Here is a 24,764-nt window from a genome sequence, read left to right as displayed (position 1 = left end):
GCAAGCCAGTGATATTCATTGAGTGTTCGAGATATATTTGTAGTTTTATTGATCTGACATGATTCCCCATGGTTTGTGGTTAACTACTACTCATCATGAACTAATAGTTTCGTCATATGCTATTAATCGTGGCGGGACTCGAACCCGCAATTTTCGGATAACTACTTTCATAGAAGTCCGACGCCTTATCCATTAGGCCACACGACCTACACTTAAAGAAAGTGCTAGGATTTTGCATCTCTCATTTAACCTGCTCTTCAGTAAGGTCAAACGGAAATATTGGTGAACCAATAAATATTATTACTAGATTGTCTGAAAATTCGGGGCAGTTGTGGCCGAGTGGTTAAGGCGATAGACTTGAAATCTATTCCTCTCTGAGGGCGTAGGTTCGAACCCTACCAACTGCGGTGAATTGCCATTTGTTTCACATGCTAGTATTTTCTAGTGGAACAACTCATTTTCAATCGTTTACTAGTATCTCAAATTTACGCATGATTACAAATATTAACTGTGCAGTCATGGGTATCCTAGGTCCCGGGATCTATCTCGGAACCGTGGAGCCATGACCTGTTACTTGGCGTTTCCAGAAACGTGTCTATTTTTCAGAACCAGTGCCGAAATGCATTATGGCGGTCTTTGAGTGTAGTTTACAAACACAAAATGTAGTCAGAGACAAATTATAGGATGAAAGAATGTGTACCCATTTTGTTTACGAAGAATAGAAAAACGTCCGTACTTCCGTCCGTAAAAGATCTATAAGCAATCGTAAAATTTAAAAATGAACTCGAACGGAAAACTATTGCAATACCAATTATTAAGCCCGGTTAGCTCAGACGGTAGAGCGCGGGACTTTTAATCCTGAGGTCAAGGGTTCAAGTCCCTTATCGGGCGGCTAGTCTTTTGATTTTAGTTAGTATTGTTGGTTTTCCACCATTTATTATCAAGTTAATATCGTTTGAAATCATTCACCATTATGGGCAGAATTCATAGATGTTCATAGACGACAACACGAGTTCTCATGGTGTTTCTTTACGTTAATTCCTACGATGTAGAGAAAGTGCGAACCAAAAGGAAGTACATTAGGATATAGGTCGTGGAACATACACAAATAATGAAATGAGATAGTGAGAAAGAGTATCCCTCATTGTGAGAGTAGAAAGCCTTGATATTTGATACAACTAATTGCAATAGTAAATGTATGTCCAGTTATAGAACTCGAAAGCTGTAAATAGAGTTTGTAGTTAAGATTATTCAAAAAACATGGTTTTCAAGATTGAGACGATGTCCACAGACGGTAATCGCTGTATGTTTATATAACATGGGACGTTTGGCTATCTTCTAGGAAAAAGCTTTGCAATATAACGTCATTCCTCGAATAGGAGATTCAACATAACTCAGCCTTTGTGGCCTAATGGATAAGGCACCGGCCTCCTAAGCCGGGGATTGCGAGTTCGAGTCTCGCCAGAGGTAGCGAGCAACCGAAACTATAATTATCGAAAATCGTCGTTATATGGCAATTACTTGTCTTTTGTTTTACTGTTTTCAAGCAAAAATTTTCATTGGTCCAAGTGTTGGGAAATCGCTGAAATGGCATGCTTAAACTTGGAAACCTTTGCCAGTGACAATTACTTGGCAGCGGAACTTATTCTGCTGTTTTACAGGTGAACTCTGACTCTCTCATCCTTCTCTGCCGTCTTCACTGGTTCCTGGAGCAACAACGCGCTGAATTCAAGACGCTGGTCATGATGGTAAGGTGCATTCTCGGCAATGTGTACTTGTTGTCTCTCATCTACTTTTAGAAACTATCTAAACCTGGCCTACGATCACAGACCTCGACTTCGATGGACCTGACTGTTCTTACCACTCGTACGGACCATTGTTGAGAGCATGCCTTATCCAGGGTCACCCCGTTGCTTAGTTTGTCTTGTCTTGTCCAGGGCCATCACATATGCTAAAGACCTAAAGACCTTTCGTTCTTCTCTCACTGTGTACTCCCCTACTGATTTTAAACTTGGATGTTCTCCCAAAAAATGACTAGAAATAACTTCTGGCGTCACTTGATCAAATGTTGTGTAGTTACATTTACCAATAAAATGCCACAAAACGCAGATAGTAGGATTCGAACCTACGCTCCAAGATGGAAACTGATTTCGAGTCAGTCGCCTTAACCACTCGGCCATATCTGCATTCACTATTTTAGCAAAATATTTCGAATGTATCAGTACCTTTTTAGAGTGGAAAATATTTAATGAAAGAATTATAGTGGCCCGTAAGAGGATCGAACTCATGACCTCCGCGTTATTAGCACGGCGCTCTAACCAACTGAGCTAACAGGCCAATAAATTTTTAATATATTAATAAAAGGTTCATTCATCATCAGTTAGGTATACTCTGTGTGTCTTTAGAGAGAATGATTTAAGGTATCTACCAAGCAAGGCTATATCAGCAGCCAATTTCAATCGTCACTGTGAAGGCAATGCAAGCCAGTGATATTCATTGAGTGTTCGAGATATATTTGTAGTTTTATTGATCTGACATGATTCCCCATGGTTTGTGGTTAACTACTACTCATCATGAACTAATAGTTTCGTCATATGCTATTAATCGTGGCGGGACTCGAACCCGCAATTTTCGGATAACTACTTTCATAGAAGTCCGACGCCTTATCCATTAGGCCACACGACCTACACTTAAAGAAAGTGCTAGGATTTTGCATCTCTCATTTAACCTGCTCTTCAGTAAGGTCAAACGGAAATATTGGTGAACCAATAAATATTATTACTAGATTGTCTGAAAAATCGGGGCAGTTGTGGCCGAGTGGTTAAGGCGATAGACTTGAAATCTATTCCTCTCTGAGGGCGTAGGTTCGAACCCTACCAACTGCGGTGAATTGCCATTTGTTTCACATGCTAGTATTTTCTAGTGGAACAACTCATTTTCAATCGTTTACTAGTATCTCAAATTTACGCATGATTACAAATATTAACTGTGCAGTCATGGGTATCCTAGGTCCCGGGATCTATCTCGGAACCGTGGAGCCATGACCTGTTACTTGGCGTTTCCAGAAACGTGTCTATTTTTCAGAACCAGTGCCGAAATGCATTATGGCGGTCTTTGAGTGTAGTTTACAAACACAAAATGTAGTCAGAGACAAATTATAGGATGAAAGAATGTGTACCCATTTTGTTTACGAAGAATAGAAAAACGTCCGTACTTCCGTCCGTAAAAGATCTATAAGCAATCGTAAAATTTAAAAATGAACTCGAACGGAAAACTATTGCAATACCAATTATTAAGCCCGGTTAGCTCAGACGGTAGAGCGCGGGACTTTTAATCCTGAGGTCAAGGGTTCAAGTCCCTTATCGGGCGGCTAGTCTTTTGATTTTAGTTAGTATTGTTGGTTTTCCACCATTTATTATCAAGTTAATATCGTTTGAAATCATTCACCATTATGGGCAGAATTCATAGATGTTCATAGACGACAACACGAGTTCTCATGGTGTTTCTTTACGTTAATTCCTACGATGTAGAGAAAGTGCGAACCAAAAGGAAGTACATTCGGATATAGGTCGTGGAACATACACAAATAATGAAATGAGATAGTGAGAAAGAGTATCCCTCATTGTGAGAGTAGAAAGCCTTGATATTTGATACAACTAATTGCAATAGTAAATGTATGTCCAGTTATAGAACTCGAAAGCTGTAAATAGAGTTTGTAGTTAAGATTATTCAAAAAACATGGTTTTCAAGATTGAGACGATGTCCACAGACGGTAATCGCTGTATGTTTATACAACATGGGACGTTTGGCTATCTTCTAGGAAAAAGCTTTGCAATATAACGTCATTCCTCGAATAGGAGATTCAACATAACTCAGCCTTTGTGGCCTAATGGATAAGGCACCGGCCTCCTAAGCCGGGGATTGCGAGTTCGAGTCTCGCCAGAGGTAGCGAGCAACCGAAACTATAATTATCGAAAATCGTCGTTAAATTGGCAATTACTTGTCTTTTGTTTTACTGTTTTCAAGCAAAAATTTTCATTGGTCCAAGTGTTGGGAAATCGCTGAAATGGCATGCTTAAACTTGGAAACCTTTGCCAGTGACAATTACTTGGCAGCGGAACTTATTCTGCTGTTTTACAGGTGAACTCTGACTCTCTCATCCTTCTCTGCCGTCTTCACTGGTTCCTGGAGCAACAACGCGCTGAATTCAAGACGCTGGTCATGATGGTAAGGTGCATTCTCGGCAACGTGTACTTGTTGTCTCTCATCTACTTTTAGAAACTATCTAAACCTGGCCTACGATCACAGACCTCGACTTCGATGGACCTGACTGTTCTTACCACTCGTACGGACCATTGTTGAGAGCATGCCTTATCCAGGGTCACCCCGTTGCTTAGTTTGTCTTGTCTTGTCCAGGGCCATCACATATGCTAAAGACCTAAAGACCTTTCGTTCTTCTCTCACTGTGTACTCCCCTACTGATTTTAAACTTGGATGTTCTCCCAAAAAATGACTAGAAATAACTTCTGGCGTCACTTGATCAAATGTGGTGTAGTTACATTTACCAATAAAATGCCACAAAACGCAGATAGTAGGATTCGAACCTACGCTCCAAGATGGAAACTGATTTCGAGTCAGTCGCCTTAACCACTCGGCCATATCTGCATTCACTATTTTAGCAAAATATTTCGAATCTATCAGTACCTTTTTAGAGTGGAAAATATTTAATGAAAGAATTATAGTGGCCCGTAAGAGGATCGAACTCATGACCTCCGCGTTATTAGCACGGCGCTCTAACCAACTGAGCTAACAGGCCAATAAATTTTTAATATATTAATAAAAGGTTCATTCATCATCAGTTAGGTATACTCTGTGTGTCTTTAGAGAGAATGATTTAAGGTATCTACCAAGCAAGGCTATATCAGCAGCCAATTTCAATCGTCACTGTGAAGGCAATGCAAGCCAGTGATATTCATTGAGTGTTCGAGATATATTTGTAGTTTTATTGATCTGACATGATTCCCCATGGTTTGTGGTTAACTACTACTCATCATGAACTAATAGTTTCGTCATATGCTATTAATCGCGGCAGGACTCGAACCCGCAATTTTCGGATAACTACTTTCATAGAAGTCCGACGCCTTATCCATTAGGCCACACGACCTACACTTAAAGAAAGTGCTAGGATTTTGCATCTCTCATTTAACCTGCTCTTCAGTAAGGTCAAACGGAAATATTGGTGAACCAATAAATATTATTACTAGATCCTACGGCTGAATACAACCCTCTTTCGCCCTAAGGGTCTTAAGGCGAAATACGAAAAGGGTGATTTTGGTGAGCGTCGTCTACAAATTCATCACAAATTAAGCACCGCCCATCAAAAATGGCTGAGACCCCGTTTTGAAATGGGAGGCGCTTATTCGAACTTTGAACTAGAAAAACACACACTTCGATTGATTTAAAAAAAAATAAAAAATACCATGAGGATCAGCGTGAAAAACTGATTCTCATGAAGTATGTTAAAAACAAATCGAAATTTCATGCAAAGACCCTATTGATTAGAAAATTTTTTTGGGAATTATGCACGTGTAATTTTACCCTATTTAGTCGTTTTCCTAAACAACTGGTGTTGAACTTAGTAAGAAAAACGCGTTTCGTGGCTTCCAACAACTTGTTATTTACTTTAGCCTACAACGAGATTTACATTTACATCTTACAACACCAGATGGCGAAGTACAACCCTCATTTTTTCTTGAGATTGGCTATCACAGGAGCAGGGCTAGGGAATTTGGCCACGCCTCTCGCCTTCATGGCAGTGGATACAAGTCTACAGGCCTTAAGCCCTTAACCATAGAGTAGGCCATGGTTTTTCACGCGCCAAGTATTCCGCGCAACTTAGGACGCGCGGTTTGCGCGGGCAAGTAGACTTGGGAAATTCCCCGGCGAAGTTTATTTTGTCTTGCTGTCAGAAACTCGTCAGAATAGCGGAATAGCTATTGGGATGTTTAATATGTTTTGTGCAGCATTGTGGACCAATTTAAGGAATTCAACATTATTCAGCTAAGGATATCTTCGAGACATACTCATCAATCAGCCGCTGACAATCAATTTAACATGCACACCTATGGGAAAATCGGGTGCTGTAGTTTTGCGGTAGCTGGGATTCTGCATCTTTGCACCACAGTTTTTATTTGTCTTTACCTACACCCAGTTGAAGTTGCTCATCAAGAAGAAAAACACACAATAGGATTGCATTATATTACAGTCAGTTCATTTGTCTTGCTAGCAGTCAGTTGTCTAATATCTCGACTGTTGTTTCAAGAACAACATTACCAAGTAAGAAATTAATGTACTAAAATAGCAAAGAACATGTTTGATTTTATATTCTTTAATGCAGATTGTTTGGAGATCATTATTACTTGGAATTGGTCAAGCATTTGGAATAACAATTGCATTATGTTGTAGTGCAAACTATACCTCTCTTGGATGGTAATGCATATGCATTTCATATCAGATTCAGGCATAATTTAAGAATATATTTTTGTGATTACAGGTACATCTTGATTATGTCCTTTTTCCATTTCTCTGAGTTTGTTGTCACCTCAGTAATCAGGCCCCAAAATTTAAGTTTGGAAAGCTTCTTGCTCAATCATAGTAAAGCATATGGTATTGCAGCATTAATATCTTGGATTGAATATTGGACTGAGTTTTGGCTGTTCCCAGGTATCACATTCACATTGATCAAATTGTATTATGTTCTTTTATTTGATATTAATAGTTGCCTTTTTTTCTATTCAGGCTTTAAAAATGCTTACTGGATAAGTATGCTAGGTCTCCTTCTTTGTATTGGAGGAGAAGTTTTAAGGAAGACTGCAATGCTGACAGCCTTTCACAACTTTGATCATCTGATCAGAACTCGCCGAGAAGAACAACATCAACTTGTTACTACTGGAATTTACAGCCTATGCCGTCATCCAAGCTATGTCGGTTGGTTTTATTGGTCCATCGGTACGCAAATCATTTTGTGTAATCCTCTGTGTGCCGTTGCTTATACGTTTGCATCATGGAAATTTTTCCATGAACGTGTGTTTGAAGAAGAAGTAACTCTTCTCCACTTCTTTGGTCGCGATTATGTTGCGTATCAGTCAAAAGTGCCTACTGGTTTACCATTCATTCACGGTTACAATATGTAATAAGTCATACTCCCCTGCTAAAGACTCGTAGTTCAATTCCACTTCCAGCTGCAATACGAGTAATGAATTGTACATTTTTGCTGTCTATGACCTAAATGGTTAGTATTAGGTTAATAAAAAGTGTGGTGTGATGGTAAAACTTGAGAATAACACTTGGTAAAGAAAAAAAAAACTTATGAAAAAGTTGATTTCCTCTTGTTTAACGTTATGATCGAGTCATGTAAATAAATAACCCTTTGTAAGACAGCGAACGTACAAAATAAAACACGATCATAACGAGGTAAAAGAAGTATATTTCATTGGGGAAAAAAAACAAGCCGAATACAGCACACATCTATCGACGGGAATGACGACTTTTGAATTCATCTTCATAATCCTGCCTGTGTCTACTGCTCTTACTTTTCCCTTGATCATCTGGATATTTAGGGTCACGTCCTTTGTCTTCTGGAGTTCTGGTTCTTCTTCTTCTTTCAGTTCCTTTCCCTTCGTTGGATTCAGTGCGGCGTCGACCCTCTTGGCGAGAATGTTCTTCCTTGCGAGAATGATCCTCTCTACGAGAATATTCTTCCTTGCGAGAATGTTCCTCTCTGCGAGAACGCTCAATTCTTTTAGGTCGATCTTCACGAGAACCATCGTCAGCATGTTTGCTACTAGGTTTACTGTCTTCGCGAGGTTTGTCAGTCGAACGACTCACAGACTTCGAGGTTCTATCATTTGAACGACGGCTTGACCGAGAAGTTTTCTTTTTCGTTTTTCCGTCTGAGGACGATGATGAAGATGTTGATGACGATGATGAAGACGAAGATGATGATGACGAGGAAGATGAAGACGACGATGAACTTGAATCTGAATCAGAATCTTCCAATAACAACTGTGCAGCGGCAGCTGACAATGAGGACACTGGTGCTGGAACAGTAATTGGCGGCGGCTTAGGGTGAGTCCGAAGATGTTCCCGAAGTTCGTCTCTACATAATTGAAACGTCCCATCCAACGCAACACAAAATTATTAATTAATCTTAAAGAATCTATCAACGAGATAGAAAAACTTACGTCAACCCTCCTAGACCGATGGAAGTAAAGAAATTAATGGCAAATCGAGTGTTGCGAGGATCATCGCGAGGGAAAACTCCTTCAAAATACGGTTGCAAAGTCCTAAAACGAAAATATTAAAAAAATTAAATTGGTGACGTATAACCAAACAAGATGTTTAAAAAATAGTTGGTGCACTGACGGGTCTTTGAGGCGAAGATTTAGCTTGCTGAGACCCATGTACTCTGCCATTTCTTGAAATAAAATTTTAAGAAATATTCTCGAAGAGCTTGTAGTATCTTCTTCAGTTAGTCGAATGTTAGCCATCACTTGCCAACTGATGGCATCTGTGAAAAGTAAATGGGCAAACATTTTGGCTACATTGCGAAGCTTGTTAGTATCCAGCCGATGAATTGTGTCGTATGTATCATGAAATATTTGCTCGAATGGTGGTATGTATGCCTTATTAATCTGGCAAAATCTCTAATACACCGAAAAGAAAATTGATATACTTGAATAGTTTTTTATTTAATAAGAAATCGTACCTGGGCTAAAAGGCCGAAAAATTTTTCATACGTCCTTTGTTGGGTGCAGCAATCCAAGATCATATGGCATAACTCAGTTTCTTGTCCAGGTTTCATTTGCATTTTCATCATTTTATGGGCACATTCATTGTGATCTAAACTGCTCTGAATAGTAAGGTAAATAACGCGTCGAAGAGCAATAAGGTTTGTCTCCGTCTCGTCAACAATATCGCCTTGTTCTAAAAAAACAAAATTAAAAACATACAAATTGAATCGACCCAAGTAAAAGTATATGCTATTCTTACCTTTTGCTTCCTCCTCCGAAGCACTATCTCCATCAGATTCATCATTTTCTTCTCCAGAACCGTCTGATTCGCCCGAATTATCTCCAATAATTTCTGTTTTGACAGCTTGGTACTTTTCTTCGTTGGCTTCATAATCCGGGTCGTGCTTGAAAACATCTACAAAAATACGCGAAACAGTTAGTGGTATCAAAGTGGAGATAGACATATAAAATCTACTATTAACAGTTTAAGAAAAGCACGGAACTTGGGGCTCATTACAGTCAAAGATTATTTTAAAAATAAATAAAAATTTAAGCCCAGTAAACTAACTTGGTAGATTGAGGAATACAGATATTTTTTAAATCCATTAATAGCAACTTATTACTCAACATATCCTGGGGATCCAATTCTTCTTCTTGTATCGACATCAAATGAGTGAATTGATCTTCTTCTTCCACCAAATCCAAATCTTCCACGATAGCAGGGTTGTCCTTAAAGCCATCCTTTCGTACTTGAAACATTACTTCAATCATGTACTTCACGCGTTTGTCTAAGTCAGCTTCGTGTAAAACATGACGGAGGCGATCGAAGACAGCAGTTAATCCTCGAGGGGAGACTTCACCTAACTTTTGACCACATTCTTTCAAAAATCCAACCGCGACTTCAACTGAATCATCAGTTGCATTTTCTAACAGAAGAGTTAAAATTTCTAGAGCCAAAAGCTCATGTGCCTAAAATACCAAGAAAAATTTTCAGTGCATTTGAAAAACAAAACATGAGAGCAAAATTTCAATATTACCACTTGTTGGTTCACCAGATGTGCTATGAATCTTGTCGAACTCATACATATTTGTTTGTCATTTCGACGAAACCCACGGCGAAATTGAAGAATAAGGCGAGATAATAGCAGTTCACCTATGTTAGGAAACTGAAACATCAACAAATGTGATGTGAATTAAATTAAATACATGAATTAATATAAATCACGTTTATACTTTGGAATTGATTAATGCAGCAAGGGCTGCATAGACATGTGTAAATGTTGGTGATGCAGCTTGTGCCTGAATGATGGACCTAGTTAGAAGACCACGTCCCCTAACAATATTTTCTTTGAACAAGGATGTTATAATCAATGGGATATTTGACACATTGACTTTATTGATTAATCCATGAATGGATTTTTTGAGAGCCTCCCAAGATAAACGCTGAAAAGCTAAGCTTGACTTGTCAGTTATTTGGGCTTGCATCATTCTTAACTTGGCAGGAGGAATGTAAGCTCCTCCGGTTCGTGTCAGCACTGGATCCATTTCTTTAACTCTCTTAGGCTCTTTAGTATCCTCTTCATTTAAAGGACCTTGTTCACTAGTTTTTCTGTCATCCTTTTTCAATTGATTTTCTCTTTTTCTTGAATGTTGATCTTGTTCTCTTGAATGTTGTGTGTAGTTATCTCTAGGGCCTTCATCTCCCCAATAGCGTGTGCCTATTTCATAGTTTTTTTTCCTGATAAAAAAATGAATATGAAGTAAATTAATTTGTTACTTGTAACACTTTTGGTACAGTTGTCTACCTTTCTCTTCTGTATTCCTCCTCTGAACTATACCGTCGTTTCCGAATATTGCTATCGGGCTTTGCTGGAGCTTTTTCGTCTCGTTCATCTTCCAAATCATCGTCGACTTCTTCTAAGAAATTTACGGGTAAACCAACAGCTTTGACGACACTTTCCATCTGAAGGATTATTGTGACAGATGAAGGGAAATTAATTTGAAAATATCACTTAACAGATGTTATACTGTTTGGATGAATAGAAAATTGCAATCGCAACACGCTGAGAAACAACTGCTTTTTTACGTTTGCTTCCTTGGCTTAATGCCTATTGCCATATTGCGGTATTGCCGTTTGCTTACAATTCTACCACTAATGCGCCACCTGCGTTTGGGCAGCTTGTTCGATTTCATTGGTTGTCGGCTTGTCGCCTTATGCCTTATCGGGTTTATCGCAAAGGCAGGCAAAGAGACAAACGTGACAAAAAATAAGAATTAAGAATCTTCTTGTAATCAACCACTTCCTCATTAATGAAAATTTGTTTAAAATTTATTGGAAAAGGAATAATTGAATAAATATTCTGCCCCGAGCAGCGAGCAACCATCAAATACTTTTTGGACTTTTTCGATAACTTGTTTAAATTGTTTATCAGCTTTGTGGCAGCGTTAAGCGCTGAGCCTTCTCAGGTCTTCGTATTTCGTGTAGAATTTTTAAAATAGTTACTGGTGAAATCAGAGTTATAAAGGATCGTTAAAAGAATAATTATTTCAATTTTTGAAATATTTTCGCATGTTTTCGCTAGTCCTGCGAGTTCCTAGTTTTAAAATAGGTATTACTAACCGCTATGAAACAATAAAAACAGGCAGCCACGAAGATTTGTTAAAGAGATTTCATACTTTCAATTGAAATTATGTGGTAAAAAATCATTAAGCATTTTTTCTAAAAGTCGAATCCGTCTGAAACCACTGTTTAGAGGAATGAATGAGCTGGCAACATGTCAAAGATGTCAGCGCCCACGGTTTAATAGGGAGGGCGCATTTGACAAGGGGCCTGCCTACCGCTAACATTTGTTTGCCACTCCTCCATGCAGTTTATCCTATGTGTATAGAAGAATTTCAAAAAGCTCCGCGAAGGAGTTCGTGCCTCTTGTGATCGTAGTAAGATAACAAAAAAACAAAAAAAAAAATGCGCAGAGTGCTTGGGATACACTCATCGTGCATCGTGATATGTTCTAATTTTGTATTTGTTTCCTCTTCAGATAAACAATAAAAATTTTAAAACGCCGGAGAGAAGACGTCATGGACGTCGAAGACGAAAATATCAGCACGTTAATGGCCATGGGATTTCCGGACATCGGAGAAATCAAACGAGCTTTACGTTTAGCCAAGAATGATCTAAATGAAGCAGTTGCTATCCTCACCAATGATCAGTCAGTGTCATCTTATGGACCTGTTGCTGACTTAAACATCGATGTTGACATGAAAGAGGTAGCTGGTGTTTCCAAAGGATCCAGCGAAGATGCTTCCGTGTCTGAAGTAAAGCCTATTTCATCTATTATGTCAATGTAAAGCATTTTTCAACACTTACATTTTTATCTCTTAGAGTGGAAATGATGGCTTCCCTGAAACCCACCTGTATGAATTAGAGTCTAGAGTATTTACAGATCAATGGTCTATTCCTTATAAAAAGGATGAAAGTTTGCATAAATGCTTAGCAGCTGCGACAAAACTAATAGAAGAAGGTGGGTTATATCTTGTGAATTTTGTGTTTTTCTATTACACACATTAATTTTTAATCCAATTAAGGTGTTTGGGAGAATGATGAAAACATGCAGAGGTTTTTGAATAAATGCATGCCAGAGGCATTCAGAAAGTTGTTAAATTCTGGAGCAGTGCAGAGGTGGAACTCTGAAATTCAAAAAGGAATCTATAATATGCTGGAGCTATTCATAGATCTTCTTGTTGTTCGCATGAAGCACAAACCAGTTCCTGTTCAAATGCTTAACCAGGTATTCTCACTTGCCTGTGATTTAGACTGTGAATGGAATTGCAAGAATAAAGGACAACAGAGTGAGGAAAAACACTGGGAAGATTTATTTGGACCAGGTGAAATATTTGCAAGGTCGCCGGAAAATTTTAATCAGGTATTTTTATCGTTATATTGACCCTCCCATATTCCTGGTGTATATTTAATTACTGTATTATGCATTATATTGTGGTAACTGGTATCAAATTAGTTAATACATCTTTTATTCATCAAGGATCCATATGGTTGGCTTGTGGACCTTTTGAATCATTTTGGAGCCAAAAATGGATTCGGCATGATGCAAGATAGTTTTGAAGAAGATCTTGATCCAGTTTCCATGGCTGCGATATTAAGACCATTAGGAAACTGTGCCGAATTGTTAAATCCATCTGCTGTGTGTCCCATGCTTACAAAATGTGTGGAGTATGCTGTTAATCATGTTACGATGATTGAAGATAAAGATTTAAAAAACAAGGTCAGTATTAACATTTCGACGTGTAGCACAGAATTTACAAACTCGAATTCTTAGGATATCGGAGCTGTCCTTGAACTACTAGTTGCGCTAAAGTTACTCTGCAAATGTTTATGGCCTGACCTTGCTGACAGAATGAACAACATTCGCCTTGAGGTGATCCTACGCATGCTGAAAACACCTCATTTTAGCACACGAATGAATGCTCTGAAAGTAAACAAAAAGTTTATTACTATGTCATCAGTTCAAACCTGTAAAAAAAATTATATTTTTAAGGAAGTTTCAAAGTTAGTGGAGGAAGCTGAATCCACGTCGCCAAAGAAATCTTCTATTCCAGGAGATCAGCTGGCAGAATGGTTGTCTGATCATCAGGTGTTGTCGGTTGCTCTGGAAGGCAATATTGACCACGTACAGTACACCGATCGGATTAAAGGTAATTTAAAGTTCTTATTTTCTCTTAAATGTTTTTGGAAATTTTTATTTTGCGAATTTGTTTTTCATCGTATCGTGATAAACGTTTTGCACTTTTTACGAAGGTCTTGTCGAATTTTTGGGTCCACGCCTAAGCTCGGATGAGTTGAGTCAAATCTGGGCAATGGGAGAAAAAAGTTTTCATGTCGTGGATAATCTACATGGTGTTCTTGCCGCTGCTGCTCCCAAACTTGCCCCGGCTCAGTTGGATCATTTGTTGCTGCTCGTTCAAGAGGTATGTTTTATTTTTTTATTTGTGGCTTGTTTTCTGATAAGAGTTAAGATTTGAATTTTAAAACGTTTTACAAACTAATCATTGCAGGTTTATCAAAGATTTTGTTTTTAAAAATTTATTTAGAAATGGCAGCGCAATTCCAACGATCGAATGAGAGAAAAGTTACTCAGCTTTCTTGGCCAGCTTGGTAAAGAATGTCGAGTATCTAAAACGGGTTCAAAGATATTGGAAACATTATGGGATTTAGCCCGCTATACCGGACTTCCATGTCACTTAGTTGAGAGAGCACTCGATGAGCATTTGAGTGTGTTGGCTGAAATACCGAACAAAGAGCAATTAAGAAAAACATATGTTTTGCGCTGCATCGACGATTTGAAGAAAGGAAATCAGGTAAAGTTTTTTAAAAATCAGAATTACTTTATGTTTATTTATTTAATTAATCAACTTCCAATGTTATATTTCTGTAGGGTACACTCCCACTGCTTCGTCATTTGTTGAATGTTGCTCGGAGCATGGTAAAAGGGAGTGGGACTTACCACAAACCTGACAAAACTGCTTTAGCAGAGTGGAACACTAATCACGAAATTGTTAAACTATTGCTAGTTTCACTTGGAAAGTGCCATTCTCAGGCAGTTGCTTCAGCTAAAGTTTTGTCTCAGTCCTTAACCCAAGAGACGATTGCGGATACCAGATATGGGTATCGACATGGACAGCTTATTCAAGCTCACCTTGATTTGTTGCAATTACTATTGAAGGAAGCTGACTTATACCTTCCGTGGGCTAGGTGCAAGGAATTGTGGGACACTCTTGTGACAAACCCAGATGCATGTGAAGCTGACAGAGAGGTTTGTGTTTCTGAATTAAATAAAAATTCATTATTTTATCTTAATTATTTTTTGTCAGTGTTGTTTTCAATGGTTTGCATCGTGCTTGGGAGACATGCAGCCTGATACGCAAAGTGCTCTTTTCCGCGAAAAAATTTTGAAGAGTAACCCTGCCCAACTTACTCTGAGAGGTTTTGAGTGTGTTAAAACTTTCTTTGAATCCGTGAATGTGTCGGATGGCAAAATGCGAAGATTTGGAACACAAGCGGTACGGTATTTTTCTCATCATTGTTCTTCCAACCATATTTAATACGATTTATCTTAGTATTAATTCATAACTAATTCTTTGACTGTTGGCTTGTAATAGATGGTTGAAAAATTGGACCCTATTGGCACTGACTATTTTTGGCAAGTAGCTTTGGAGTCTCCAAATGAAGACTTAGCAAAAGAAGCCATGGGGCATATTTTAGATATCTCGTATTTACATCTTGCTCCCCGGATGAAAAAGGATCCTGCGACTTTGCATAAAAAGTTTATTAATGATTGCTATAAGCGATTAGAGACCCAAGTTCCATGTTCCAAAGCCACATCTTCAAACACGCCTGCAATTTCTCTTGTTCAGCTGTCGTCGTTGACACCCGACAAAAAGTAAGTGATTTGGTTTCAATGTAATTCAAGAACATCTGTTTAAAAATTCTGTTTTTAGATCTGGTTGTCTTCAGCACATCAGGCGGTTGTTAGAACTTGTCGAAAAATATATAAGTGTCATAGAAGAAACCCATCCAGCTCCAAGAACAATTTTGCCTCATGGACTATCATTTAAAGGAGAACCAATAGGATTACACATAAAAACGGAAGATTCCAAGACGGACATTGATTTACTGGTAAAACAAACTGCATGGCAAATTGAAGTTCCGTCTAATTAAATTATGAATTTCAGGTTCATAGTCACGAAACGGTATGGGCTGTCAAACAAAAGATTGCATCGCTTCTACGCCTCAACGCCGAACAAATTACTTTGGTCATAGGCGATCGCCCTTCTCCTCTAGGTAAATAAGATATAGGGAGTAGAATATCATTTAAGTTTCGTAATACGAAATAAACCTCGATGTTGTACTTAATGTTTTGAAATTAGGTCGAGAACAAAAGTCGTTGAGTCAACTCGGTTGTACGGACAAGCAAACTTGGGTTGTTAAATCAACGTCTGGGGCTGGGGCTGTGTCTGGTGGTGCGCAGCTAACTGAGGTATGTTTTGAAATCCTCAGGTTGCGCCCAAGATTCGATTCGTTATTCCATACACTGTATCTTCCTGTGAACTCAGTTGAAAGAAAATTGGGATGAATTGCCAAACACTCCATCACCCGTTGTTGGAGCCTCTCCTTCAGATACGGTTGAAACCGAAATGGAAGAGGCATCCAGCCTTAGCACATCGAATACCTCCGCTGCTCGAATGTCTTTCCACATTGAACAGGAGCGATCCTTGCCTGGCATTGTTATGGCTAACGGTGGCCAAGTCTTTACCATGCTTTATCAACTTTCGGAAATTGATGATCTTAAGTAATACTTTTCATTTGCCTTCTTAGTGTTAAGCTACAATTCTTATGCCTACATATTTGTGTAATTTTTAGGATTCAAGAAACTATTCGAAGGCTATTACATTTGATTCCGACGGATCCTGCAGTCCTAGAAGTTCTGGAAAAAGTTGCCTCGAGACGATCTGCTGCGTCTGCATTTTCGACCGCTGCTTCGTTTGACGTTGATATACGTCCACGGCCTTCGGTTGGAAGTTTAAATGCTCTCAGTGCCAGTAATACTGCTTCAACATCACCATTTGCACGTGCTACTGCACCCACAGTTGTTGGCCATGCAGCTATTGCGACATCACCGACGAAAAGTGGGTGCTGAAAGTTTATGTTTGATTTGATTTATTAATTATTATAACGATTGTTTGCATTTTAAGGCATACCCTCACTTTCTATTTCTCATAAGCCAAGTGGGTTAGCTAGTAATATACGCTCTGCAAGCTTTCGCCGTGCGCCACAACAACTTTCAGTTGCCGATAAGAACGATTCTAAGGAATCTGTGGAGGACATGCTCAGAGGATTACTGAATCCAACAGCTCCACTCATGTCTCCTTTCCGTGTACTTTATAATCTTGAGGTAAGTAACCAGGAAATTAATCTCGCGGATATCGATTATTCATCAGAAAATATCCATCGTAGGTTTTGTCTGGACGATTAATGCCAACATTTTTCGACATAACTACCCTGAACAAGACCAACGTCTTCAAGCAAGAATTTCTATTGGCTTGTGGATTAAACTTCGTGTCTCGAGTTCTTCGCAAGGATTATTTTTCGCAAGATGTCAACTATGAAATCCGACAAGGATGCTGCTTGATTGCTCTTCAATTGGCCCGCTTTTTGTTGTGTGGTGAAGTTGATGAAGCAGCTTCAAGTATGGCAATGAAAACCCAAATGACTCCTTCCAAGTTGCAGTTAACGCCGACGAAAATGACGCCTACGAAAATTTCACCTATTCGTCAGACTACGCCTATTAAAATTCAACTTTCTCCTGTAAAGCTGCAATCCGTCACCACTTCCTTGAGCTTTTCGTGTAGCCCCGTCAAAGAAATTTCTTTGGAAACGGCAAAAGCAGCCTTGCAAGTATTGCAAACCTTGAGCGAAGCTGAATTTCTTGATATGATTTCCTGCTTCGTTCGCGTATGCTGGGCAGCCGCTGCAGGAAAGTTGTACCTCGCCGCCGCACCTGGGTCATCACCTTTGCCGAACAAGGACGGTGGTGGTCAGTCGATTGATAGTGGCACTGGCACTGGCAGCAATATCAGCGTCGCATCATCTCTACTCAATCCCGGCAGACGAAGTCGTCAGAGTAGTACGGGTAGCACAAGTAGCAGTAGCAGTTGCGGAGATACCGATACTGCCGGTCTGTACTTTGGGATTTGCGCTTCCAACAAAGAACTCTGCAGCAAAGATGTTCTCATTGCCTGTGAAGCTCTTGAGTTGCTGATTACTTGTCTAGAGGTGCGAGGGACAAAAGAGCTCGCAGCTTTTTTTTCCTTTCCCTATGTTAAAGGTAAATCTCGCTTAACGAATGTCTTATTTCATCCTCAAAACTTGATTTATTCAATTTCTTTCCAACAGATTTCATCATAGATATACTTCTTGGTTGTGCCAGTTCAGAAGTGCGAGACAAAGCTTCTGCTCTGTTTTTTAGACTTAGCCAAGCACAAAGTCAGTCCAGTAAACATCCACTAACTCAGGTACGATTATAAAGCGGAGGGGATAAGATTGAATAGTAATCAAATATTTTATTTCATAGATTTTAGTCAAAGCTCCAGTCCCACTATGGATAACATCGTGTACAACGCGAGGGGCATCGCAGCGACTGTTATCGCAGTGCAGTCAATATTTCAATTTGCGGTGTCGACTCTTGTCATCACTGACGGTAGCTGATCAGCGCAGTTTAGGACTAGTGGCTGTATCTATGCTAAACGATGAAGTTGGATGGCTGTCCAATTTCACTCCGTACAGTGGAACTTCATCGATCGAGATGGAGCAAGCCGACAATGCCTTGCTAGCTGGTCATTTAAATGTGGTGAGAGGACTTCTCAACTGTGATGGTGTAAGTACGACGCTCAAAAATTTTCGAAAAATAATATTACAGAAATTGTATCGTCATAAAATTCATTTCTTAATTTTACTTTTTGCCAATGGTATTTCAGGTAAACCGAAAAGAAGCAGGGAAACTATTAATACCAGACCTTCTTAATCAATATCTCTTTCCGGCATCAAAATTAATTGCCGAAGGATTAAAACGTGCTAGTTTCTTGTCTACTCCAACAAATATTAATCCTAAATGCAGTCAATCGGAATCGCGTCTTGCTGCATATGCATTGATCATTGAGTTGGTTGTTGAATGTAAGGAGAATCTTGAAGCTGTGGTCAAACAACTGATATCCATGCACCATCGATTCAACCCAGATTTGGCTAAAGAATTTGAGGTAATCATTTCATTTTTTGTGACTGCCTTCAACAACCAGCATTCGTATATTCTGAGTGATCGCTAATTTATCACTTTAGAGTCAGCTCGAGAAAAAAAATCTGTACGCTGAATTTTGATAATTTTCTTTTTTAATTTGAATCTAGTTTGAACCAGCAGTGGAAGGTCGAGCGGCCTGTAATTTCGTGGGGTTAAAAAATGCAGGCGCAACTTGCTATATGAACTCTGTAATCCAGCAGTTATATCTCATCCCAGGCATCAAAGAGAGCATTTTGGCAATCGACGATGAAGATTCGGACGAAGACACGCTTTTCTTCCAGTTCCAAATGGTCATGGGACACTTACAGGTATATATTGTTATTGAAACATTCAATTCATGCATAGAAGTTTGTTGAAACTATTTTCGAAATTTTTTATAGGATTCCAAACTTCAGTACTATGTGCCAGAGAAGTTCTGGCGTTGCTTACGCCTTCGAGGCCAACCTGTCAATGTTCGTGAACAACAAGACTCTTTTGAGTTTTTCACACACTTGGCTGATAGTATTGACGAACATCTTTTCAGAAATGAGCGTGAAAAACTTTTTCAAAACACTCTTGGTGGCGTTTTTAGCGATCAAATGATTTGCAAAGAATGTCCACATCGCTATGAAAGAGAGCAAATTTTCCTTGCTCTAAATCTGACAGTGAAAAGTCACAATCTACTTGATTCACTGGAGCAGTTTGTTAAAGGAGAACTTTTAGAAGGAGATAATGCTTATTTCTGTGAAGAGTGCGGCGTAAAGGTAGGTGGAAGAATCAGTTTAATTGTGTATTTTATGAATTTCTACATATTAGTTATTTCCCCATTAGAGAAATACAGTTAAACGCATGTGCATCAAGACATTGCCTTCAACCTTGGTTATTCAGCTGAAGCGCTTCTACTACGATTGGGATGCAGGAAGGTCACTCAAGTTCGATGACTACTTTCAAGTACATTTCCCTTTGTCGATTAATTTACGTAGTTTAATAGTTTTAACTTTTTCCCTTTCTTTTGTAGTTTCCATGGGAATTGGATATGGCACCGTACACGTCAGAAGGCATTCAAGAGCGAGAACGAACCGACAGTCCTGGTGTTGATGTTACTACAGCAACTACATCTAAAAATCGCAATAGTTTGACTTTAAAGAGTACGCGTATGTCTTCAAGCAATTACGAGCTTGTTGGCGTCGTTGTACACAGTGGACAAGCCAGCGCTGGACACTACTACTCCTTTATTAAAGAAAGAAAACGTTCGGAAGATCGTTCCGGTCGTAATCGATGGCTGAAATTCAATGATACAACCGTTGAAGAATTCGATATGAATGATACAACTCTTGAAGCTGAATGCTTCGGTGGAACTTACAAAGCAAAGAGTTATGATACAAGTAATAGTTGTTTCGTCCTTGAAATTAATTTATTTCCTCACCGCTTGTCCTTTCTTTGTCATCCTACACCTTTTCTCTACATTCCTTTTTTACTTATTTTTTTAAATAATTTTATGTCATATTATCTTTAGCGAATGGATTTCCGGAAACACGACAGCGATATTGGAACGGCTATATTCTGTTTTATGACAGAATCGAAGATCCCATGAAAACTCCACGAACTCCTCGTAAGGGAACAAGCAGCTCTGGAGCAAATTCTAGCATTGTGACTAGAAGCCGATCTTTCCGAGCAGCAGGATCCCTATCCTCTACGCCTAACAAACTTTCATCAGCTTCGGTAATTACGCATACTGGCTCAAACATCATTAATTGCAGAACCTCACAAAATCTATTTATTGTCACCAGATTGGATCTGTTCCGCAACGTGACAGTTTAAGCCAATTGTCTGAATTGCTGAACCACGGTGAAAGGCAAGGCCTATTTGGAGGAAAAATGCCCGCCCAAGTGCAACAAGCAGTGAGGGAAGAAAATCTTCGTTTTTTGAAATCTCGGGACGTTTACTGTCCGGACTACTATGAATTTATCTACGAATTGTGTCAAGTAAGAGGCAAATTTTATTGATTTTTATTATTTTGGATTTTAAAAAAACTTTTTTTTTTTTTTGTAAATAGGCCAATGCAACCAAGAAGACTGCATCCAATTCATGTGCAGTACCATCCGTAAATCTTGCCCTTCACTTTTTGTGCCACACTTATTTACGAATTCGAGCTAAAGAATCCAGCCGCCTCTCTTCTTGGGTCGACCTAATCAATAGCTACACATCATCTTACAAAGAGTGTTCAATGTGGGCCATTGATTTTTGGTCAGGGGAAGAAGGAACTAAGCATATTCGATCCTTTCTGCTGGAGTGTCCTTCTCGAAATGTACGCCACCAGTTTTCAAAGATATTGGAAAATTCGTTGTCGAGTTTTTTTAGTCATGGAGGGGAGACGGTAATATTGTCCTTTGCTTTTTATTTTTAACCAATGTCAAACTTTTTTTGAATTTTATTTTGAATTTTAGAATCAACCGTGTCTAATAAAATTACTGGAATCGTTGCTGTCCATGTTGGATAAAGATGTCCCTGATAATTGCAAAACATGCTCGCAATTTTTTTATCTTCTATCAACTTATGCAAATATGGTATTTAATAATTTATTTATTTTTTTTATTTATAAAATAAGTTTTAAGATAAAATTTATTTCCAAGGGAGTTGACCAGTGTCAACATTTATTTCAACTTGGTGCTTTCCGTAAGCTCCTCGTGTTTCTGTTGGGAGCAGACAGAGTCGGATTCAATCCTCCATCACCAGTTTTATCCCCCCGAGAAAATAATTCGAAGCCAACACCAACCGGACAAAAAAGTCTTGCCATACCTTTGCCAGCACCTTCCCCTACCTCTACACTGCAAAGAAGGTGGAGTCAAACGCAGGCAAAGGATTTCCATGATCTCCATACAACACTGGCAACAATGATCCTTCATTGCGATTTGCAAGCCCAAAATTCCAGCATCACAGCCTGTGACAATACTGGTAGGCTTCCTACACCACCGGAAGTAACTTCAGTGCTGTATGGACAAAGTTCCGTATTTTACTTTCAGGTAATTGCCAAAAAAAAGAAACATAGATTCAATGTTATTTACGTTAAATCGTCCTCATCATCCAGGAATTAGTCGTTGCGTGTTGCCATTTAAATAACATAAGTGGTGAATCATCATTGATCCGAATGCTGTTGTATATTGCTCGGGGACAGCTGGATTTCTCGCGGACTCTGCTTCGTGAAACATTGGTTTGTTTGATAATCAATGATAAAATTTAGAAAAAATTATGTAACTTGGTGTATATTTATATAGCACCAGTGCGCGGTTGTTTCGGCTAGTGAATTGAAAAATTTGGCGCAGCTTCTCCAAGAAATTTTGGTACTTGATGAATTTGTTTTCTTAATTTATTATTGAGGACTTTTTAAACCTTGCTTCTGCCTTTAATGAATGTTCTAGGTTTTGGAGGATGGTCTGCAGTTTAACCGACTTCAGTGCGTTATTGATGGTTTTACTGACAAGGACGGCCAGTCTGTTGAAGGCGTTTTAGGTAAAAATAAAAATTTATAAATAGCATACAGTCTTAAGTTTCGACGGTTTATTTAACAATGGTGTACGCATTTTCTCTTTTTTTTTTTTTTGTTCAATCGATTGCATTGCATGTTATTTTTATTTAAAAGTTTCTTAAATTTATTACTGAAGATGTTTAACAAATTTTCTTTTTGTCTAGCCTTAATACAATCGCAACAAAGCAACGACAGCAGGCGGGCCTATCAGCTAATGAAATTTTTAGTTAGTCTTGCAAATCGCCTTCAAATTGCAAAAGACTACCTGTTGCAATCACCATGCAAGTGGCAGTGGTCAGTCAATTGGTTGAAGCAAAAGATTGAGCAAAGCTACTGGTCACCCCACGCTGATCTTAGCAATGAGAATTCCAACACACGAATATTTCAACGAACAACATCTGCTCAGGTAGACAATATTTATTGCTGTGTTAACTCTCAGTTTGTTTTTACTGATTTTTGGTCCGTTAAAATTAGGTTACATTGGAAGAGGCTACAGCACTTCTGACCGAGTTTGAATCGTCGGACATGGAAACCGAAACGGATCTTGATTTTGGGTTAGCGCAGTCTATTGAAACTGATGAGATATCTACTACCCAAGAATCTACTTCTAAATCAAAGTGTCGTTTTAGCTTAGGTCCCTCTTGAATTGGCCACGAAGCTCACTTCAAGTTGGGTAAAAAATGATGCTAGCAATTGTCGATGTTGTGAATTTCATCATTCTTGTCGACAAAACGCATTTGCCTTTTGTTAAACAGTCCGAATCCTCTCCCCAAAACTGTCTGAACATGTGCCAATTACATGTCCGCCTCGGTTAAGACACACGGATGTGAAACCCTTTCTTTGAAGCTACGAATTACCTTCTAAGTAATGAAAAAATACAGTTTCAGTAACTAATGACGAAGCTCGTTTTTCTGCATAGAATTTAACTTTTTCAAGTATTTAAAAAAATTACGCAAGTGATAGCAACTGTAAAAAGAAACGACACATTTGAATTCTTCTTTTTATTTGTTGTATTTCAGTGTTGGAGACGATTTGCATGGTATGTTACTGAGGTTTCCGCCCAGCACGAAAATTTTTTTCAATCTCAAATTGTTTTACGTCAGCCCGTTCTAGAAAAGCTTGCCTTTCCAAAAATCCCTTTTTGCCTTGATTAAAAGATTTCAGATCTTCCGCAATTCCTTCATCAGTTTTAAAGCGATCCCAATCCAGCTTTGATTTTTCCAATGTGCTGAGCTTTGCTTTTTTACTTGACAGTTGACTGGTAAAGCTAGAAAGGCCCCCAGATTTTAAAGCTGGAGGTCTTTTTCCTTTTATTTCTTGGGAATTTAATGGTCCAGTTTTCTTAACTTCTTCTGGGATTCTAAATTTAAAAATAGAATATTATACATATTAATTTACAGAAAAAAGTGTGTGATCCAGGAAAAGCCCAGTCAACTTAAAATGCATTGATGTGTTTCAAATTACTCGATTTCTTCTCCAGCAAATTTATAGACTGTAGATGTTGTAGGTTTGGTTACAATAGGTGCAACAGTCTCTTTTAATTCTTTTGTGTCAGTTCCCTCCTTGAAACTTGCCCATATACTGTCAATCCTTTGTTTTTTATCTTCATCATTATCAGTATTTTTTAATTTATCTCCTTCATCTGGTTCTTCAGAAACTTTTGTTCTACAAAACAAATAAAATGTAAATGTAAGGCACAACATAAAACCATAAATAAAGATTGTTATAGATAGCCTACTTTTTTAATTTATTCTTTTTTAAGGGACGTTTTCTCTTTTTGGAAGAGCTTTGTTCTACAGCGTCATCACTTTCATTGTTAGAAATTTGTTCAGCTTCATCTGATAATTCTTCAACATCACTCTCAGCACCTGGAAAATGTAACAACTAAGATATTGTGATCGATAGACATACTTTGGAGCAATTACCTGTAGGAATGTAATCATCATCACTGGAATCTGAGGAAAAATCTTCTTCATTCATTTTGAGAAATACCTAGGTTTCACCTGTGGTTTCACTTATAACTCAATCGCTTAACATCAACCAACTCATCGAGACTCAAGTCTCTAACCAGCAACAGCAATGAAGCTTCAACAAAACTAGCCGCCGCCGACAATGGTAGTGGTACATCAAAAATTGAATACAAATTCGTCTGCTTGCGTTGATCCATATTGTCACGGAGAAGAATAAAAGGAGAAGCCAATCATCATTCCAGTGCGGTCGACGCACTGAAGTTTAGTTCATGAATTTCCGCTAGATGCCAATGAACGTTCTTAAAGAGCTTTTCATTTTCATTTTCACTACCTCACCCGCACATTTAAACCATTTAAAAAACGATACAGCCTTGGAATAAATAATTCGATTACTTCATTGTTTATTTGTGTATCCCCACAATGTCATCAGTCATTTCAGTCAGGTTTTTAGTTGTGATCGGTTTCAGTTGCGGTGGCATGCGCCTTATGAAATTCGTTGGATAACCAATTTCCTGTGAAACACATATAATAAGCAACAAAATCCTTGAATTGTCGAGAAATCAACTACAAACATCTAACTGCATTTGCACTTACTGCCATTAAAAGAAAAGTGCGATCGCTTTCGAATTTC

At 38.6% G+C, this 24,764-nt stretch overlaps 4 protein-coding genes and 12 non-coding genes across 19 annotated transcripts; 8 read left to right on the top strand and 8 right to left on the bottom strand.

Annotated features, from left to right (window-relative positions):
• Positions 1-123: 123 nt before the first annotated feature.
• Positions 124-207, bottom strand: Trnar-ucu. Its single transcript is given in 2 exon segments — positions 124-159; positions 171-207. It is a non-coding gene; the product is annotated as a tRNA-Arg (tRNA).
• A 118-nt stretch (positions 208-325) lies between these two features.
• Trnas-uga lies at positions 326-407 on the top strand. The gene has a single exon. It is a non-coding gene; the product is annotated as a tRNA-Ser (tRNA).
• A 411-nt stretch (positions 408-818) lies between these two features.
• On the top strand, positions 819-891 carry Trnak-uuu. The gene has a single exon. It is a non-coding gene; the product is annotated as a tRNA-Lys (tRNA).
• A 506-nt stretch (positions 892-1,397) lies between these two features.
• Trnar-ccu lies at positions 1,398-1,470 on the top strand. Its single transcript has one exon. It is a non-coding gene; the product is annotated as a tRNA-Arg (tRNA).
• Positions 1,471-2,104: 634 nt separating this feature from the next.
• Trnas-cga lies at positions 2,105-2,186 on the bottom strand. The gene has a single exon. It is a non-coding gene; the product is annotated as a tRNA-Ser (tRNA).
• Positions 2,187-2,263: 77 nt separating this feature from the next.
• Positions 2,264-2,337, bottom strand: Trnai-aau. The gene has a single exon. It is a non-coding gene; the product is annotated as a tRNA-Ile (tRNA).
• A 264-nt stretch (positions 2,338-2,601) lies between these two features.
• Positions 2,602-2,685, bottom strand: Trnar-ucu. Its single transcript is given in 2 exon segments — positions 2,602-2,637; positions 2,649-2,685. It is a non-coding gene; the product is annotated as a tRNA-Arg (tRNA).
• Positions 2,686-2,803: 118 nt separating this feature from the next.
• On the top strand, positions 2,804-2,885 carry Trnas-uga. Its single transcript has one exon. It is a non-coding gene; the product is annotated as a tRNA-Ser (tRNA).
• A 411-nt stretch (positions 2,886-3,296) lies between these two features.
• Trnak-uuu lies at positions 3,297-3,369 on the top strand. The gene has a single exon. It is a non-coding gene; the product is annotated as a tRNA-Lys (tRNA).
• Positions 3,370-3,875: 506 nt separating this feature from the next.
• Positions 3,876-3,948, top strand: Trnar-ccu. The gene has a single exon. It is a non-coding gene; the product is annotated as a tRNA-Arg (tRNA).
• A 635-nt stretch (positions 3,949-4,583) lies between these two features.
• Trnas-cga lies at positions 4,584-4,665 on the bottom strand. Its single transcript has one exon. It is a non-coding gene; the product is annotated as a tRNA-Ser (tRNA).
• A 77-nt stretch (positions 4,666-4,742) lies between these two features.
• Trnai-aau lies at positions 4,743-4,816 on the bottom strand. Its single transcript has one exon. It is a non-coding gene; the product is annotated as a tRNA-Ile (tRNA).
• A 1,035-nt stretch (positions 4,817-5,851) lies between these two features.
• On the top strand, positions 5,852-7,472 carry LOC124202585 (protein-S-isoprenylcysteine O-methyltransferase-like). Its single transcript, XM_046598944.1, has 4 exons — positions 5,852-6,336; positions 6,398-6,489; positions 6,554-6,723; positions 6,799-7,472. Exons 1-4 carry the CDS (start codon positions 6,115-6,117, stop codon positions 7,191-7,193), a joined length of 879 nt encoding a protein of 292 aa, XP_046454900.1. The 5' UTR covers positions 5,852-6,114; the 3' UTR covers positions 7,194-7,472.
• LOC124202566 (pre-mRNA-splicing factor CWC22 homolog) lies at positions 7,469-10,949 on the bottom strand. 3 transcript variants are annotated; one of them, XM_046598938.1, is made up of 10 exons: positions 10,821-10,948; positions 10,598-10,755; positions 10,026-10,530; positions 9,830-9,958; positions 9,416-9,761; positions 9,052-9,207; positions 8,768-8,985; positions 8,425-8,705; positions 8,244-8,345; positions 7,469-8,158 (listed from the first exon to the last, which is right to left on the bottom strand). In XM_046598938.1, exons 2-10 carry the CDS (start codon positions 10,753-10,755, stop codon positions 7,528-7,530), a joined length of 2,526 nt encoding a protein of 841 aa, XP_046454894.1. In that variant the 5' UTR covers positions 10,821-10,948; the 3' UTR covers positions 7,469-7,527. The 3 variants fall into 3 exon arrangements, with proteins under 3 accessions (XP_046454894.1, XP_046454877.1, XP_046454886.1); XM_046598921.1 differs by having other exon boundaries at positions 8,768-9,207; positions 10,821-10,949; XM_046598930.1 differs by having other exon boundaries at positions 7,469-7,725; positions 7,762-8,158; positions 8,768-9,207; positions 10,598-10,916.
• Positions 10,950-11,577: 628 nt separating this feature from the next.
• LOC124208512 (ubiquitin carboxyl-terminal hydrolase 24-like) lies at positions 11,578-23,060 on the top strand. Of its 2 annotated transcripts, XM_046606277.1 has the most exons (36): positions 11,578-11,729; positions 11,831-12,107; positions 12,175-12,313; positions 12,378-12,715; positions 12,833-13,072; positions 13,127-13,282; positions 13,346-13,502; positions 13,606-13,775; positions 13,899-14,165; positions 14,243-14,620; positions 14,679-14,867; positions 14,967-15,247; positions 15,306-15,483; positions 15,540-15,648; positions 15,735-15,844; positions 15,921-16,156; positions 16,228-16,493; positions 16,560-16,759; positions 16,822-17,692; positions 17,761-17,879; positions 17,939-18,241; positions 18,342-18,620; positions 18,766-18,966; positions 19,039-19,401; positions 19,469-19,588; positions 19,656-20,022; positions 20,154-20,359; positions 20,428-20,622; positions 20,694-21,014; positions 21,085-21,204; positions 21,271-21,660; positions 21,726-21,848; positions 21,913-21,978; positions 22,057-22,147; positions 22,328-22,569; positions 22,638-23,060. In XM_046606277.1, the coding sequence occupies exons 2-36, from the start codon at positions 11,871-11,873 to the stop codon at positions 22,806-22,808; spliced, it is 8,199 nt and encodes a 2,732-aa protein (XP_046462233.1). In that variant the 5' UTR covers positions 11,578-11,729; positions 11,831-11,870; the 3' UTR covers positions 22,809-23,060. The 2 variants fall into 2 exon arrangements, with proteins under 2 accessions (XP_046462233.1, XP_046462239.1); XM_046606283.1 differs by lacking the exon at positions 11,578-11,729 and having other exon boundaries at positions 11,736-12,107.
• A 95-nt stretch (positions 23,061-23,155) lies between these two features.
• LOC124208546 (craniofacial development protein 1-like) lies at positions 23,156-24,299 on the bottom strand. Its single transcript, XM_046606364.1, has 4 exons — positions 24,089-24,299; positions 23,902-24,031; positions 23,628-23,828; positions 23,156-23,523 (listed from the first exon to the last, which is right to left on the bottom strand). The coding sequence occupies exons 1-4, from the start codon at positions 24,141-24,143 to the stop codon at positions 23,208-23,210; spliced, it is 702 nt and encodes a 233-aa protein (XP_046462320.1). The 5' UTR covers positions 24,144-24,299; the 3' UTR covers positions 23,156-23,207.
• Positions 24,300-24,764: the final 465 nt, after the last annotated feature.

The sequence above is a fragment of the Daphnia pulex genome, chromosome 2 (assembly GCF_021134715.1).
Source record: "Daphnia pulex isolate KAP4 chromosome 2, ASM2113471v1".
NCBI lineage: Eukaryota > Metazoa > Arthropoda > Branchiopoda > Diplostraca > Daphniidae > Daphnia > Daphnia pulex.
The sequence above is the reverse complement of the archived record's forward strand: the minus strand, read 5'-3'. Positions and strand labels throughout refer to the sequence as shown.